The 19728-nt window shown below is 40.0% G+C and overlaps 1 protein-coding gene across 1 annotated transcript in view; it reads right to left on the reverse strand.

The window, feature by feature from the left end:
• The window catches only part of LOC137297742 (TLC domain-containing protein 2-like), a 29265-nt gene extending 21010 nt beyond the window's left edge, over positions 1-8255 (reverse strand). Inside the window, exons 1-2 of the mRNA XM_067829685.1 lie at positions 7937-8255; positions 3311-3393 (exon numbers count right to left, since the gene is read on the reverse strand). Coding sequence (XP_067685786.1) covers positions 3311-3393; positions 7937-8154 — 301 coding nt within the window. The 5' untranslated portion in view covers positions 8155-8255. The remainder of the gene's footprint in view (positions 1-3310; positions 3394-7936) is intronic.
• Between the last annotated feature and the right edge of the window lie 11473 nt (positions 8256-19728).

The following is a 19728-nucleotide window of genomic DNA, read 5'->3' on the forward strand; positions in this document are numbered from 1 at the left end:
CAAGGTTTTTACATGGGTATTTCCTTGCATGCAAGCAACCCGAAGTGAGTGTGGTTTAACTCAGCTTTAAGCAATATTCCAGCAATATCACGACAAGGGACACAGAAATGGATTCACACATTGTACCCTTGTGGGGAATTTGTACCCTTGTGGGGAATTGAACCCAGATTTTTAACGACAAACAGATTCTTTAATCAGTAGTGTATCCAACCCAAAGTATATATCAGATCATGAACATGCTGAAAAGTTATTGAAGACTCAGCCAGTGACAAGACAGAGCTTTATGTGATCCCAGACTAAGGGCCCAAGGCATGCAATTTGGAAATAAATGCTATATCGTTCAGGCCCCACTAAGAAATTGAAGGAATTACAGCACATTTGAAGGAATTGCATCTCAAATGTAAACAACTGCACATTTTAAGCCCCACTTGTGCCATATCAAATTGTTCTTATATCTCTTCACCTCCTTTACCCCTGCCAGCTTCTGGCTGAATAAAAGAATTTCAGAGAGCAGTACAATAAAACAAGTTTTGCCCTTTGCCATATAGTCAAACAGGTTATACAACAGGATTTTTTCTGTCCTCTTTTTTAGGACGGCACATTGCGCTACATTTACAGTACTACAGAGAAACATTTTAAAATTTGTCCACAGAGCATGTGAGTGAGTTTACTTTTACCAGCTTTAAGCAATATTCCAGCCATATCACAACAGGGCACACTAGAAATGGGCCAATGTACTCAATGGGGAATTGAACTCAGGTCTCTGGGATGACAGCTAATGCTTTCACATCTAGACTCCCCTTCATCCTCCTGCAGTAGAACAGTCTCCAATAACAGTGTATGAAATAAGACATGACCAACTACCAGAGATTTCTGCCAGACAAAACTTACAGCTAGATCCTCCTGCAGTAGAACAGTCTCCAATAACAGTGTATGAAATAAGACATGACCAACTACCAGAGATTTCTGCCAGACAAAACTTACAGCTAGATCCTCCTGCAGTAGAACAGTCTCCAATAACAGTGTATGAAATAAGACATGACCAACTACCAGAGATTTCTGCCAGACAAAACTTACAGCTAGATCCTCCTGCAGTAGAACAGTCTCCAATAACAGTGTATGAAATAAGACATGACCAACTACCAGAGATTTCTGCCAGACAAAACTTACAGCTAGCCCAATGGTCTGGTACAAACTTCAGATGTTCCATACATCTATTCTGAGCAAATTCACAATATCATGGTGTCTGGTCAAATCCATTTTGGGTTGGTACCATTTGGAAGTCCTGATGGGTTTATAGTTTATATCATGTACTGCCAATAACACTGTTCTACACCATTAGGCCCTAATGCTGTGTCAGATGTAGGATTTCCAACAACACTGCTCAGGTAATATGGTGTAACAAAATACATTAAAAGCTCAGTTATTTTCTCAACCACTGCACGAATTACAATTTCGGATCCATGCTACTTCAAGGTTATGGTAATTACCACTATTTTTTTGCATGGTCAGCAATATGGTAGAAACAGGCTGTGTGCACTGCCTGGAGCTATGAGTGACACGTTAGTTGGGTTTTGTTGCTACAACAACTGTCACCATGGCTGGTAAAACAAAACGTTGGTGTTGCATTGACAAAAATGTTTTAACATGTGATAGTGTCAGTATTGATTACCTAATATATTGATCAGTCAGTGTGTCCCAGACAAATAGCTTTTCACCTTGTTGGTTATTGCATGGCTGTAAGTGATCAGTTGGCACAATGACAAGAGGAGTCCTGGGTCAGATTGGGACACAGGTAGATCCAGGAGGCCCTCCTACCCAGAATAACCCAAAGACTCCAGAGGGAAACAGGGACCTTGGTAGATCCAACCAAAACTACTTCCCCAGGATAACCCAAGGACTCCAGTAGATCCAGGGTCTAAATCTAAAAAATAACTACCAAAGGATTCCAGGGATGGAATGGAACCCAGTCTGACCCACGTGACTCTACTTTCCCACAAAAGCCACCCAAGGATTCTTGGGACTCGGGTAGACCAAGGCACCAATGCTTTCCAAACTCAACCCCCAAGGATTCCTCAATCACAACTGGACCCAAGTAGACGAAGACACCCCTGCTTCGACATCGCCTACAGGAGTCACCTTAAGCTCCCTTGCTTGCCACCTCATGGACATTCTGGATTCTCTTCTTCTCTGAGCAAGAGACATGAAGGCCAGTTTCCTCTTTTCTCAACACTGTTTATGTTAAAATACTCCAGGTCCAATAAGATTAAATGAATGGATCAAGTCAAGTTTTGATGGGAAAGATGTGTCAAACTTTGATGCATATAAGCTTGGTCCCGATGAACTCCTTCATTAGTCTATTTTATGGTGTGCAGATATTTATGTGGGTCAACTTTAAATAAGAGAGCATGGTTTTACACCCTTGTTAGCAACATTCCAGTAATAAAATAGTGGTTGACACCAGGAATGGGCTTCACACTTGTACCCATGTGGGGAATCGAAGCCCCAGACTTCAACGTGACTCAAACCTTCACCTTCAAGACAACGCCTAATTTGAAGTAAAAGCTAGGTCAAAGTACTTCTTCAGTCTATTTTAAATTGTGCTAAACGTCACATAACTTGAAATATGTCCTATAACATAGGTCCATTGCACTTCCAACACAATGGTGTCTAACAGCATGTTTAACACTGGTATATAACATGGTGTCTAATATCAGCCTCAAAGATGCTCCGTGGCACAAAACACATACATTATTAACCTGATTAACCAAAGCTGCCTGTGAAGCAGTTAAATGTTAACAGTCATAAGGCCATCAAATCCCACCAGGTACCCATTCACAGCTAGTAATAATAATGAGGGCATTTCAATGCTCTGAATTCCACACCACGGCAGGGCATGCTCAAAGCACTAAAATCTGGTTTAAAATAATAGTCACATGGCATATCACACCAAGTACCCATTTTCTGCTGGTGTACAGAGGCAATATTGATCAAACTCTCTTGCCTAAGGTGAGACCACATGTATCATATGTGCTTCGTTGTTGGACAGGACTGAACACCTAGAAACTCTCAAGGGTCAAACTGCCAAACATGATCACCTTTCTGAGCAGAGTCCGCACCAAACATTGCTTAATTTCACCTGATTGTGACCTGAGCTGAGGGTGCCACCGCGTACCCAATCACTGCTGGGTGAACAAAGGCAATTTTTAAGAAATTGACTTGCCGAAGGTGGGACCACATGTGCATCATGTAGGTAGGTCAACTTTGACTGACATAAATTCTCAATCATAGTCAATGTGGGTGTGTTTACCTGTGGAGAAGGCCACCAAATAGTACTGGTAGTAGTTGCTGTAGACAAGCAGGTCCTGGAACATTTCCGGGTACAGGATGAAACTGGAACAAAAGCACAATGTCAGACACAGCATGACTGCATCTAGTGCAGGATCAGTTGGTAAGTGAGCGAGTTTAGTTTCACACCGCACTCAGCAATATTCCAGCTATATGGCGGTAGTCTGTAAATAATCGAGTCTGGACCAAACAACCCAGTGATCTATAACATGAGCATCGATCTGTGCAATTGGGAACCGATGACATGTGTCATCCAAGTCAGCAAGTCTGACCACCCATCCTGTTAGTCGCCTCTAATGACAAGCATAGTCACCTTTTATGGCAAGCATGGGTTGCTGAAGGCCTTCTTGGTGGCAAACAATCAAATACCATTACATTCCAGCATACAATGGCCAAGCACTTTTGTGTTACCATGGTTATGAACCAAAGATGCCAACCCCACTGATGCAAATAGTAGTTTCAAGGATCAAAATCTGTCATTTGATCATAAAATTAGTAATCAGCTAAGTACTTAATATCATGATGGATTCTGAGAAAGATAACATCACACACATCAAGAGTGAAACTTTAATTTCACAAATCTAACCACAAGCTTCCAAATTATCAGTATTATATCACTTCTTCTTGCCACTTTATGGCAAAAATGTGTTCAGTGATCCTGTCTATAAATTCGCATCTTAAAAGAATTTTCTTCAAATTTCATAGAATTTCTTGCGCAATCGTATTAGGATAGTTCGAGTATAAAATCTGTAGAAACCATGATAAAATCAAACAGGTTGCCATCACTCAGTGAACTGTCAAGGGAACTGCAGTTATCAAAATTGTGCCAAATTTGTGTGCCGGATTGCAGCTAATTGAAATGACATGGATGAAATAAAAATGAAAGGTTCTGGAGGTTGAACGTTGAAAACTCGTGGATTGCTTCTGTTCAAAAAATTATTGAAGACATAATGAACGCACATGTCCAGTCTTCAGCAAACAATAGTTTGCAGTGCTTGATTTAGTGCTTTGTTACTTACACTGGTGCAATTAAATATTACAAAGTGCAACCTAGTTATGAGTCAAACTTACACTGAGGGGAAGCCAAATTTTTAAAAATAAATTAAAATGAATCTAACATTGTAAGCGTAAGTATGTCAGCTCATATTTCTTCTAAACTCTGAATACCTATGGCACCAAAACATTGCTATTTATAGACACTTCTCAACAATGACGGCTCCTGTAAAACAGGGATCAACAGTATTGTTATGATTTTGTGGTTTCATGGGTACTACATCATGGAAATATGTGTATGTGCACTGAAACCTCTGATGTTTTAACACACTACTTTGAAACTGGAATTTGGCTGGTGGAATTAGGTTTTCATCTTAGAATGCACCTGCTGGTGCAAGTAGGTTATCATCTCTTAAATTGAGTAAAGTTTTGTTTTCAATCATAAGTGACGTCACAGACAGAAAACATACTTCAGAAGCATGCATGACTGCTGTTGACTTTCAACAAAATCAAAACGACCATCTGGTGTCTATGCTCCTCTAGTTTGCATTTACATTTGTTCAGCTTGTATTTCGAAAAGGGGTTTGTTCAAGTTGGATGTAGTCAGTGAGTGTTTTGTTTTACAACACTTTTAGCAGTGTCCAGATCACAGTCCACCAGAAATGGGCTTCACAGTCCACATGTTGTACCCATGTAGGGAAGTGAATCTGGGTCATTGGCATGTCAAGTGAACCCTTTAGCCATTACGCTACCCCACCACCTGAGGTGTATATGGTCCCAAAACTTGTGAATATTTTTGCAGGTGTGTCTGGTTGGAGGCCTTCAGCACTACATGCAAAAACAATAGTGACTTTTGACCTATATCCTATATGTATTAAAGCGTGTAGACATGAGTTACACTCTGCTGATCACATGGCCAGAATCACGTGAGTTGTGTACCCTTGCTGCCTGCCAATATGCCAGGTGCTAGTTATAAACATATGGAACAATTACACTGTGGTTAACTGCACAGCTTGACTTCAGGAAACAGTGTGGAAAGCTAGTACATCACAATTAATACACTAAAGTGATTAACTATAGTGCCAGTGTCAGATTCGATGTGCAGTGTGTAACGTGTCTCCATGCCCAGTATCATCCTCTGTTCAGTGGAAAAGGCCCTTTTTGTTGCAAATGGCAGGTGGGTTGATTGGTTGGTTGGTTGGTTGGTTGGTAAACACCACTCTCAGCAATATTCCAGTCATACAGTGGCTGTTTGTAAATAATCGAGTCTGGACCAGACAGTTCAGTGATCAACAGAATGAGAATCAACCTATGCAAGTGGGATACAATGGCATGTGTCAACCAAGTCACTGTGCCTGACCACCTATATCCCTCGACAGTAGAGAACATAACGTGTATGTGAGATGGTCTCCCGTTGCGTGTACAAGTGACTAACTGAGAAGGAGTCACTCATTCATGCGACAGCCTGATCAGAGAGAGAGAAATTCTGCATGTCAGGGATTTTATGGGACGTTTTAATTAACACTGCACTGTGTTCACACCCAATCGAATTTGGTTCCATGGTAATTTGATTGATTAGAGTTAAGCACTTCAGTATGTATGTATGTTATGTTTATTAGTTTTCGAGTTAAACTGTAATTCATCAGTCCACATTTGAGGAAAACTGACTATACAGTCAAACAATACTGTCTCAAACTAAGTGAACCAAAGACACGGCTCAGTGTATTCTTGGTTATCAGTGTATATCACAGTCTCACCTAATCATCTGACAACACTCTGATCGGTCAGACGAAAGGTTATTGTCACGTAATCTGCAATGGGATGACCTTGAATCTTTGATAAGAGAAAGATTGAGAAATGATCTAGCTAACCAAAGGCAGCCGGTACACAATCAGTGATGGAGTTGCAACGACTAAATTGTTTGTACATGATACTGGAAACCCACATAGATACAATGTGTTTAACATCAGCTGTCCTCCGCTGTGATATTGATGGAATATTGCTAAATGTAAAAGCAGAATAACACACAACCCACTCACTGTACACGTAAGTCTGGACCAAAACACTATGTCTATCATTCAAGGTTTAGGGACTGTACATACAGTTTGGATCATACAATCCAGTGACTGATGGTATGTCTGTACTTAACATTTTAGGGAAGGAAAATTTGTTACGTTCAAGTAAACTGAATTTCAAAATTATGATGACATGGAGTTAAAAGATATGTTTCAAATTAACTAATAGGGGCATGACAGTATGCAAGTAGATTTTGTGTCAAACTAAACAGGTAGATGTAAATTTATTTTATGGCTTGTATTGAATTTAAACATAATTTTAACTGCAGTCTTATGTCTTAATGATAGCCCACCATTTTGTTTTAGTTTAAACAATGTATACTCAAGTAACTTTGATTCATGGATATAAGGGAAGTGTGGCAAAAATCATATTTTAAATGCACAATTTCATCTTGTATACTCACTGATTATTTTATTCATTGCTTCAGCAAATGGAAAATGCCTAATATTCCACTTGTAAATGAAACTTTTGTTTACCATAGTCACCCATTCTTGTGTGACGACAGCTTTTTTGTAGTTGGTTACAATGTATACTATGTACAACAGTCCCTTGCTGTAAGTTCTGACACTAGGTGGGCAGACAATCAAAAGGGAGAAGGTTGGTGGTGCCAACGTATCTTTTATCAATCCAACGTTTTGTTAAAATTGAATTTGGTCTTAGTGGCATTTGTGATCATGGACTATTTATCTCAGCACTGGCTTAGTGTTAGGCTTAGTGTATTCATGTACAGAGATTCGGAACATATCTTAGCAAGGCGTGGTAGTGTGATGTGTGTACATCAAACGTAACGCTTCACCATGTCATATGAGAATCGATTTACAAGATAGCATGATAATTATTGCGATCCCCGAATCAAGGTTATCCATGATTAGCTTATATTATCCGTATCAATATTATAAACATATATCATCCATATCAATACCTGCACATATCAACCATATCTCTTTCAACATATATCAACCATATCACATACAATATATTTATCAATACCTAGATATATTAACAATTTATCTGTCTACATTGACTCATATTAAATACTAAAAAGTCCGAATTCACTGATCACTGAAGGCTGATACAAAGAAACCTGTCAAGCAGTTAATCATTTATCTACTCAGCGAGGCCCTCAGCGTTCATAAACTATTTACCTTTCATACAGATGACCGAAGTAACTTACACACCTGTCAAAGCAGTTTCAAGTAAACAACTTCCTGTTCCTGGGCTCGACTTCAGGTGTGCGTTACTTGTAAGTGTTTTGTTGCGTTCACGCAAAATATAATTATGAATATGTTTATTATGACAACGGTCAATAATCATACAACATCTTAAGGAACAGATTACTAATATTTCAATGCAACAGATTGTATTTGATGAAGGCTGGTCGTAAGTATACTTAAAAAGTGAACTTGTTGCATCCGACAATCGATACTGGCGACTGAAGAACAGAAGTTGAGAAATCTAAACAACAGATGGAACTTATTTCTGAAACGGCAGTACAATCAAAAGATTTATCCGGTCTTACCTGCCCAGATCCCACACGGAGCATATCAAGGCATGCACCCACGAAACTAGTAAGTTTCTCCATTTCCACACATCGTCTCGAACAGATTTGGGTGCACCGATGAAACTGATCACTAAGTTGACAAGAAAAAAGAAAACTATGGTCGATATCATCATGGAATAGCCATAGCGAATATTTAGATTAGGGTTATCCGGTAACCTGTCACTAAATATGGCCATTTTCGTTTAATAACTTAACACTTCTTCCTCCACTACAAGCGAAAAATACCGGAACGAAATGCTCCTGGCGGACGGTCACGTGACCATGTCGCTTACAACATGAACGGTTGTTGCCATGTGCAGTGTCATATACAAATGTTAAGCTAGTGTTTGTGGTTTGTTGTTCAGTCAAGTTGTTGCCCGGCATGTAATTAGATTGATCAAATGTTTTTGAACGGCCAACGTAAAAAAAAGTTTGATTGAGAAGCTGACAAGCATGCGATCTCATCGACTTCCCAAGGCAACGCGGAGGCGAGGCAAGGAATGCGAAAATGGTCACGCCCTCTTTTGGTTGTTTGCTTGTCCAGCCGCTCTCTCGATTCCGTGTCAACAGTGTCATTTCGACTTGCATTAGTCATTCGGGCTGTGCTGTGTTTAATTATTACATATTGCTGATGATTAATCATCAGATATAATGACGCCCGTTGTATTCAGTTTCATCGTAGTGTTCACAGCCCACAGCTCTTTGTGCACTCCGTTCAATTTGAGACATCTGCATATTTTCCAGTTACCCAATTTGCATATATTATTATATCACTCTGTTTTTATGTCATGCAGGGCAGGGAGTGACCTAGAGGTTAAAGCGTTCGCTCTTCACGCCGGAGATCTGGGTTCTATTACCCTCCAGGGTACAATTAATACATCAAGCCAGCTTCTTGTGTCCCTTGTCGTGATATTCTTGGAATACATGTATTGCTAAGAGCATTGAAAAACTCAGTCACTGTGTTATACACTGTAACGTGCATATAATACAGATGACAACTTAATTTGTCTTTGCTGTCGGGTCGGGGGTTAGTTGAATGCATATCCCAATTGTGTTAATCGATTCTCATAATGTCAACCACTGGGTTGCCTGGTCCAAGCTCCATTTTTACTAGAGGGTTGGCGAATCGATACGCATCGATGTATCGATCCATCTGCGGTCGATACAGTGAATCGATAGAAGATTTACATTGTGGTACATACCGATACGATACGTCAAATGGACCAGGATACATGGGATATTTAGCTTTGAATATTGATGAATCGCGATATCTGTCAAGATATACCATTATTAAACTTAGCACAATTTTCCTTCTATTGTATATTGATTCCCAAAATTGGTACAATGTGTAAAATCAAATTTCGTCTCCCCAGCCGTGATATTGCTGGAATATCATAAAAAAACTGGAGCAACATAGAAACGCACGCAAGCATTCATTTGTTTTCAGGAAAATGTTACAATCCTTCAAACCATATCCGACATACGTCAACTATTGTCAGGGAGTGGCGTGTGTGTTAATTGTGTGTATATAGAGAGAGTGTTATCATCTGGGTTTTCCGGACTCACAGGTTTCACTGTAGATTTCTATTGCTAATAGTCTCCGCTGATAAGACGAGTACAATCAGACCTGTCAGAGTGAGTATGTTTTTATCATCCAAAATTGTGTTCCAACAGGAGATGTGTGTGTGAGATCAGACGATATTTTCTAGGAGATATCGCTTTGACAGTAGATTTGGTACAATGCCCTTGCAATGCTATGACGTCATGAAGTTGATCACGTCACATTGCTATGACACCTATGATCTGCAAATCTAGTGGCAGTACTGTGTTCAGAGATGTACATTTTTCATTGACACCTAAAGAAGAATGATTTTGGATGATAAACAGAATCCCACCCTCGTGTCTACTGAAATCAATTATATCAACACTTGTTGATAAAGGCGAAAGCCTCGGCAAACTCGGATATTTGTTAATTTATCAACTCGTGTTTATATATTTGATACAAGTGGACACTTTGGTGAGATTCTCTATTTAAGCCGCTTTTAGCAATTCTGTATTCAGTAGACAGGCCTTCGCCCAGTATACAATCAGACTGACATGTTAAGTGATTGCCCAAAACAGCTCTGCAGCTCTATGTCCTGAAGTACAATGGTCAATTTCTGCACATAGTATAAATTTAATATAGCCCAACATTGTATATGACAGCATCATTCTTGCTGTGCAAAAGATTCACAACAGAGTAATGAGTAAGCGGTACTTTAGTGAACTTTGTTAATATATATTTCGTTCTAAGTGCATCCATCATAGGCATAACAAATACATAGTACATGTACATGATATTCATTTTCTATATAATCTGTCTGTCTTGTGATTGTAATCATAATGATATGATTAAAATGATGTTTCATTTATGGGCGGTGGGGTAGTGGTTAAAGCGTTCGCTCGTCACGCCGGAGACCCGGGTTCGATTCCCCACATGGGTACAATGTGTGAAGCCCATTTTCTGGTGTCCCCCGCCGTGATATTGCTGAAATATTGCTAAAAGCGGCGTAAAACTAAACTCACTCACCACGAAATTTTTCATATGACGTGTATACCACACAGACTATGGCCTAGTCTCTGAATACTAGTATTTATAATTTTGATAGTAACAAACAGTCCAGGGAGACCAGAGATTCTGAACCTAATGAAATTTAGATTTGCTTTACTTGAGGCTTGAGCACTGCAGAGAAGGCTTGGCAGCAGGGAAAATACTGTGGTTCAGGGACTGTGAGACAGAATAACCAAATCTGTCCTGTCTCAAATGTATCGCATGCTGGAAACGTCGCTATAAATGTTCGAGTTCTTACAGTAAGATAGGCGAAGCACATTAAGAAGTACGTATTTGTTACTGAGGCGTTTCTTCGTGTAATGCATTCATTTGATCAGTTTAAGTTCTGCAATCGAGCGTGCATACACCCCGCCTCCCTTCCCGTCACGCACGCACGCGCGCGCGCAAGCAACTCCCCTAGCTCCAAACTGGTTCCTCTGGTCCAGTGATTCGAATGTTTTACGTGCTGTTGACATACATCTGACACCCGTGGAGATCGGATTTGAACTTATCTTCAGTAGCCCGTGCTCGACGTAAGAGGCGAGTAACGGGATCGTGTGGTCAGGCTCGCTGACATTGGTTGACGCGTGTTATTTACGTCGTTATATTCAGAGGCTTCACAGTTTAGGTGCTCGTAAACTATGCAGTTAAAATGGATGTTAGGGATTAAATTAAAGAGTATATGAACTGCACAGCTGTGACTACAAACCGTTTACTTTTGTCAGTTTTGGTGCACATAGTACAATGCAGTAATGAGTTCGTTTCTCTTGTTTATATTCACATTTGTTTCGTGGGTAGATCAGTAGTGAAAGCGTTTCACCATTTCCTCACCATCATCCTCACCTTCAACCTCACCCTCAACCTCACACCGCAACCCCATCCCCTTCATCGTCCCTTTTTAAACGTCATTCCCTAAAATGGTTGTCGCTGCAACACACGTCTGGACGGGATCGCAATGACTGGTACATATCGCGAAGGGCGGTATAGTTTGAGCATTACAAGCCCAACAGCTGATGATATTTGTTCCTACGAGTTGACCATTCGCTGACCTTATGGTTAAATCGGAAATCCTTTGATTTAGAAATCACTGGCTCTGTGAAATAGCTTGCTCGTGTTATGTGTTCAGCTTGGAACCAGCCTTGACTCGCTTCATTTAATTAAGCCATTTTGCCGCATGACCGACACAGGCTGGTACGGCGAGATGTGTGCTGTCCATTGGAATGTGTATTACCGAACTGTAATTAGTCATACTGTCACATGCTCGTTAATTCAAATTCAGATATGTAATGAACTACCTAATAACCAGGGCCCCGTTTCACAAAACTCTCGTAAGCCTAAGGTCTCGTAACTTTTCCCGTAGCCTTTGCACCTCCTATGTTACAGTATGCCAGGTACAAATGCTACGAGAAAAGTTACGAGACCTTAGGCTTACGAGAGTTTTGTGAAACGGGGCCCTGACTCGTCGTTTATGTCAATTATAGTTGCCCAATACGGATTACGCCATATTGGCTGACAACGAAGAGCCATGCTGCATTGGCTGACTGTCTGAAGTCCCACTCAAAATTACAAAGACTTCATACCAAATTGGTACACTAACTAAAGAGCAAACTAGATGTGCCAAGGAACACTCGCCTTAATGGTTGACAGTCAATCTCACATTGTCTCTGGAGAGTAAATTCCACATTCCAATTATCTATCGCCTCAATGATTGACAGGTGTAAGGGTCAACCTCACACATGTTGCTTTGGTTGAAAGCACAAACTCGACGTCAACTCAGAACAGACGAGTCTGAACGGAAAACATGACATGCCAGACAAATAATATCAACACTGACAAAACATTTGATATATTTTATGACATTTGGAACATTTTTTAATGTAGCAAACAGACTATCAAATCCCATTTCCATACATTCAGAAGAACAGCTGTCGTTGCTTCAAACAATTATGTATTTCAGTACTGTAGAAACTGGACCCGGTGGTACATGAGTCAGTCGCACATTTGTTAAACAGTCGGGTGACATCACTTGGAAATGATTTTGCTCTCTGCAATATTGGACCATAAATTCTGATTCGTTAATACCAATATCTGCATTGTGTAACAAAGATTTAAATTTAAAGATATTTGGAGGTGCATTTGAAACACTGTTTATTGTATCTACTGGTGAGAGATATGTCAAGCTCGTCAAAATATGACCACTTATCCTATGCCTATGAGAACTGCCGACCTAAGCAGATTGTCAGTCGTTTCTCTTCCTTCACAAACAGAGCAGGGCAACAAGGGGAGGCAGCGGGAAGATCATGGACAGACCAGCTGTAGGCAAGCCAGGGACAGGGTGGGGCAGACACTGACCAGTCAATCCAGCCGCCCAAGTGTCATCCAGGGCCTAGATTTTCGAAGCTCTCTTAGCGCTAAGATAGTCATAATGTAATGTTAATGTATGGCACTTACGACAATCTTAGCGCTAAGAGAACTTCGAAAATCTAGGCCCAGGGTCTCGATCCCCAAAGCATTCGTAGGGTTACAGTATTCGTAAGTCAATGATAGACTGTAGGGTTACGACAGGTCGTAAAGTTACGAACGCTTTGTGGATCAGGACCCTGACTGTGTAAACTATTTCCCTATCTCACATACATGTATTGCCAGAAGAAAGGCAGCCATTCTGTGTACCCTCGACACACTGTGTACCTTCTCGAGTTGCTTGAGGATGGACAGGTGTTGCACATTCCATTTAGCAGTTATCTCTCTGAAATGAATAGATTACGCACTCTAAATACACTCTTCAAAATAAGAAACGCAAAATGAAATTCAAAAATGATACTTAGCAGTTATCTCTCTGAAATGAATAGATTACGCACTCTAAATACACTCTTCAAAATAAGAAACGCAAAATGAAATTCAAAAATGATACTTACAATTTTGTACACATATGTAAACTCAAACATTTTTTAGGGTTGCACATTGTTTCAACGGGAGCTCTTCCAACAGGACAACACCAGGCCCCGCCCTCCCCTGGCTCTCCAGATCCCCGGATCTAAACCCAATCGAACACCTTTGGGATCAGATGGATAGACGGATACGTCGACGTCGTAATCTACCACATAATCTTCAATAGTTGTTACACATGCTTGAGGAGGAATGGAGAAACAAAACATCCAACGACTGATTCGGTCTGTACCAAGGTGTTGGGCAGTGGTATCAGCTGGAGGTGGTCATACGAAGTACTGACTTCAGCACCACCTGGTGGACAGCAGTAATGACTGTAATAACTGTTATTCTGAAATATGGACAAGATAATGCATTGCTAGACAAAATTTCATTCATCTATCTTTGTTTTCCGCTGATCTACACGTCCTTGAATACCACCGATTTTTATTGATATTTGGGTTTTGCGTTTCTTTTTCAGAAGAGTAGTAATCGTCTTCAGTGCTAATTTCGTCGCACAGCTGGCAAATTGTTTTTTCACTTGTAATCGATTTGTGTACATGTAAATTTACCAGAATCAGCACACCAGGTTGTGATGATAGAAAATTTGATGATTCAGTTTGAATTTCTTGACAATGTAACATTCATTTTCTTGTCTTTTTCAGAGAGGTTTTTTTGTAACATACCTTTTGTTAGACTAAATGACGCTTTTGGTTTTGCTTTTCCATTTCTTGTCGAGAAAAATGCTACGAATTGTGAGATTCTACAGTGTGCCTACCAAACACAACCATTGATAAACCTATTACGTTTCCGTTATTATCATTAAGTCAATTATGCTTCTACATCTTGATTATCTTGGAAGGAATAACTGGACATCCCATATTCGCACCTTGCTATTTAGATATGGGTTTGGTTGCATTTGGTTATCACAGACAATGTGTGTTTATTATACAGTTTCGTATGCTGGATGTTGATATGTTTTAAGCAGGAATGGCATTCAACAAGCAGGAATGCACATTTTCGCTACAGAAATGTCCGCAATGCTTTTATACGTTTTAGATTTGGCCTTAATGATTTATTAATTAATCGAAGAAGATATGTGTCTGTGGAAAAAATCCAATTATTATGTGAATTCTGTTACATTATTGAAGACGAATTCCATTTTATGTTTATTTGTCCTGTGTATGAAAATCTAAGAAACAAGTATCTGCCACAACTGTCTCTATCTCAGATCAATGCTCAGCTTATGTCTTCCTTACTTCAGTGCAAAGAACCGGCAAAACAACACAACGTAGCCCTATTTATTTACAATGCATTTTCAGTTATGAAAAGAATTGGTTAATTAGAAATTCGATCCTTTTTGTATATGGGCCTTTGGCCTTTCATACAACAAAGAATTGAATTGAATTAATCACCAGAAAAAGGTGTATCGCAGTGTGTCAGTTTGTTTTAAGTACGATAAGTAGTCCTTATAATCTTAACGCTTGAAATGATTTGGTTGCATAACGCATAGTAATGTCCGTTTGTAAACATACACCTTAACGGTTGTAGAAAGTATCGATTCTTTTGTATTTACGGCTAATATCCTTTCTTCCACGTAGTTTTGAAATTCATTACACTCGGCATCTTCTGGTTCCTTAAAGAAGATAGAAATGAGTCTAATACACAACCTTGTCTTACTCACTAAGTTGTTCACAAATGTGTTTGAAGATGTGGTTTCACACATACTCCCTGTCGATGAAGAATATGAAACGACTTCAGTAAATCGTGCTGATGGGTCGACAAACAGTCGGCTGGGAAGTAGAACATCAGATGCTGAACTGGCTGGAGAGTGTAGTGTATCATGTAGACTTGAACATGTCTATAACGTAATGATTGATAGTTTAAATGATATTTGTTTACAAAATAAATATCAGACCGGGTCCGCTTATCTAGACTTGCACCTTTAAAGGACTGAATTACTATACATACCTGCATTGTATGAAACATGGCCCGTCCGACCGACCGAGACGGTCCGTAGATTTCAGACGAACGAGCTACATTTACAGCTAACCGAGAGTCTGTATAAGTAGGCCTACTGCAAATCATATTTACGATACAAACGAATGTATTCTCTATCTAATTATTTTAATAAAATGACAGGATCTTCTGCTTAATGATATGTTTTAAGCAATATTTTGGGCTCGAAACATTTTGAGTTATCAGCCCTGATTTCTAGCTGTGTTTTGGGCTTGTTTCATACATTGGTGCATGGGCTTAACACTCGCCTTAGCTCTTGAGCAAGGCCATTTTTCATGTTGCTTTGAATGACTGAAACCATCAACACACTCAGAACATGACAGCGGGTTACTTGATGGTTCAATTACGGGAAGATGTTGCAGAAAGCGGATTTGGCAGCTCATGGTGTACATTCCACTACTAGGGCTACTAGGGCTACTAATAGTAATCACATTACTTCAACCTGATGGCCACATAACCACGTTTCCCTTCTTTATTACTGAAAAAAACCCAGAATCCGTCATTGAATGTGTGACAGATGTCGTGAGATAGTCTGCCATATAGCGTCATGTAACGTATGGAGTGGTGTGGTAGTGTTGTCGCTCGTCAGGTCCGCTTCGGGTTCGATTCTCCACATAGGCACAGTGTGTGAAGCCCATTTCTGGTCTCCCCCTCCGTGATTTTTCTGGAATATTACTAAATGTATAAGACTAAAATCTCTCACTCATTCATATATATAACATACATATGTAACACTTCTTTATTGTTGAAAAAAACAGCATCGGTTTTCAAAATGGACCAAAATGTGAGTAAGTGAGTGGGTTTACTTTTACGTCGCACTCAGTAAAATATTCCAGATGTATGGCGACTGTCTGTAAAAAATCGAGTCTGGACCAGACAATCCAGCGATCAACAGCATGAGCATCGATCTGCGCAATTGGGAACCTATGACATGTGCCAACCAAGTTAACTAGCCTGACCACCCGATCCAATTAATTCCCCTTTACGACAAGCACGGTATCCTTTTACGGCAAGCATGGGTTGCTTGAGGCCTATTCTACCCCTGGACCTTCACGGGTCTCCTTAGTACTGAAGTCCAAAGCGACCAGATATGCTAGGTCGACAATGTACCACAATATCCCTGTCTGAAAGATTAAGATTAATTTTTTAAATAATAAAGAAAGACTCTCAGGTACCAGTTCCACACTGAATCATTCATATGCATTATTTTGTGACGGTTTAACAAACACTGCAGTGAACGTTTAACGATAGCTTTAATGATTAATGCGCACGTAAAATCTTTACTGTCAGCCGTCGGCAAGACGGGCAGTGGCTCCTTCAAAACATCAGAAGAGCACAGCCAGATCGTTGCCTTTGACATGTTTGTTTATTTGTTGCCTAACGCCGCACTCAACAAACATTATAGCTGTATGACGCGGTCTGTGAATAATCCAGTCTGGACCAGGCGATTCAGTGATCAATAGCGTGAGCATCGATCTCATTGGGGTGACATGTGTCAAGCAAGTCAACAAGCCTGTCCACCCGATCCCGTTAGTCACCTTTCACCACAAGCATGGCTTACTCGAGATCAGTTCCAACCCGTATCTTCATGGGTCGATTTGGCATGTAGAATACACTGGTGTATCCTGCAGATGTCAGAATGTATGATCCCAAGGACGAGCTAAGTTGCAGGACTACACGGAGGACACATGATGCCAAGTTTGTCGGCTATGAGACCCTCCGTCAAAATAATGCATAATGTTATCCCGTACTGTGACCTTAACGGAGCGTTTTCAACTACTCCCTGATAATTGGTGGTGCTACCAGCAACCGCTCTGAGCAACATCACAGCAGGGGACACCAAGAATGGGATCCACACACTGTACCGTGGGGAATCGAATCTGCGTCGTCGGCGTCAAGAGCGAACGCCTCTACCACAAGGCTACACCACCGCCCCCCTGCCGGCAGAGAAAAACATGCGTATTCTTTCAGCGAACACCTGATTTCCAGAGGTCGATTTACAGAATTCTCTTTACTAGTAAAACCTTTTTTGTATTTATTGCTTATTTCTGCGTTTACTGTGTAATGTTGGGAGTTTGTTGGAAATATAATCCCTGCTCCGTTAACTTGTTTGAAACTATTTTGGTAAAAAATGTAAGTTTTGGGAGGACCAACCGTTATGAACTAGACATGGCTAAGTATATGGAGTCTGCCAGTATAGTGCAAGATGTTTATGATGTGTTTAATATCTTATCACAATGCATACATACAGAGCAAATACCGTCAGATTCAGACCCATCGGGTGGACATAGGGTGTGTCTTTTCGAATATCTTGTACCTGCACAACGACGTGATGCTCTTAGTTTGAATCTCTCTAAGCTAATTTATCTGCCGAGTGTTTACTCTTACCACGAACACAGATCCTAACAACACACGACAGAAATTTATGTGATCAACCTGTGCCTCGCCATGCATCGAATATTTTAGGTGTGTTTCAAACAAATTACAAGCCTTGTTTAAGTTAGAACAGTATGAGGTGGACTACCAGTCCTCGCCAGGCAAACCTGTGATTGATAGCATGAAGATCAGTGATCAGTGCATGATGAAACCCTCTGTACCACGTCGCCCATACACTCGCTTCATTCCAGCAACATCTGTTGATCAAAAGTCTGTGAATGTTAGACAGCTTGGATCACAAATGCCACCTTTCAGCTTCACTCGAAATTCTGATGTGAAGTGAATGTGAAAAATTAACAGTGGACCCAATACGGACAGGTGGACAATATATGGACAAGACTCAATGATAAACTCATCATGGGATGCAGTAACCACATACACTATACAAACTAGACAAAGATGTGGCCTGTTTCAGTATTAATCTTTGCTCGGAGCCACTGAAACACCAAATAAATATGTCCATATTTGTTGCAAATTGCAGTCAATGCTTTCAGTAAATGTTCACCATAAACTAGTGGCATGCCTACAGTGTTGATGTGTTCTCACAGATTCATTCTTACCTGGTACCCATTCACTGCTTAGTGAATGGATTCACACTTCTGAAAGCTACATCCAGAGGAGAACCAGATGTGTTTTACACCTGGCTGTTTACTGTGTGAATCATTGCTGTTTTATGCAGTATTCAGCAGTATTCCAACTACATCAAGTACATGGAGGCAGTCTGTAAGTAATTGAGTATGTACCACAAAATCCAGTGATCAACATCATGAACACTGATGTACACAATTTGTGATATGAGGTGTGAACCAAGTCAGCAGTCTGAGCAGTCTTATTTAACTGGTCGCCCATTATAAGTATTTGTTGCCAGTGGCCAATTCTAACCGAGATGTTCATGGATGTTCAGGGAGAAATTTGGAGACTGTTATAATCACTTAAAATTCCAATCTAAAACAGTTTAGAGGTAGCGTTTCTTTATTGACTTTGGAATATGTTGACACAAAATTAGTTTTCTTAAAAAGTACTTTTATAAATAAAGACCATATATGTGTATTTGCCAAAACACATATTAAGTTTATCCACACACACATTTTGTTTGATGTTTCTTTGAGTAGTGTTTGAGTTAAAGCAAGTGTAGTAGGTTTAAGATTTGATGTACAGCACTTCGGTGAAACCTACCAACATGGCTTTGTGCTGACAAGCTAGAAACATACTTGCATCAAACTTTGCATTCATATCCATGATCACCAGATCAGATTGTAATATTTGTATGAAATACAAGAATGCATAATTTGTTTATCATCCAAAACTGTTCCACAGGAGATATTGCTTGTGTCAGATCAAATATCTCCTATGAGATTTTGCACAATGCTATGACAATGCAATGATGTCATGAACTTGATGACATCACAATACAATGACACTGCAGCACTGCTAATCTAATGGCAGCATCGTGTTCAGAGATGTACACATTTTATTGAAAACAAAAACAGAGTGATTTCAAAAGATAAATAGTATCTCACTCTTGTGTCTTCTGATATCAAATATTATCAACACTTGTTGATGACAGTTAAAATATCCTCAGCATGCCTCAGATATTTGTTATTTTATCAACTCATGGTGATATATTTGATATCATGGACACTCGGGTAAGATTTTCTATATATGTTATGTAGATACTCCCTGATAGCACGCAGAGATGTTGGCTATGGTTGTACAAAGATAAAAATTACAAGAGCAAACTTCTGAGGATGTCAGCTTCTGTTGCATGAGGAACACAATTTTTGAAGTATACTCTTAGTCG

The sequence above is a fragment of the Haliotis asinina genome, chromosome 1 (assembly GCF_037392515.1).
Source record: "Haliotis asinina isolate JCU_RB_2024 chromosome 1, JCU_Hal_asi_v2, whole genome shotgun sequence".
Taxonomy (NCBI): domain Eukaryota; kingdom Metazoa; phylum Mollusca; class Gastropoda; order Lepetellida; family Haliotidae; genus Haliotis; species Haliotis asinina.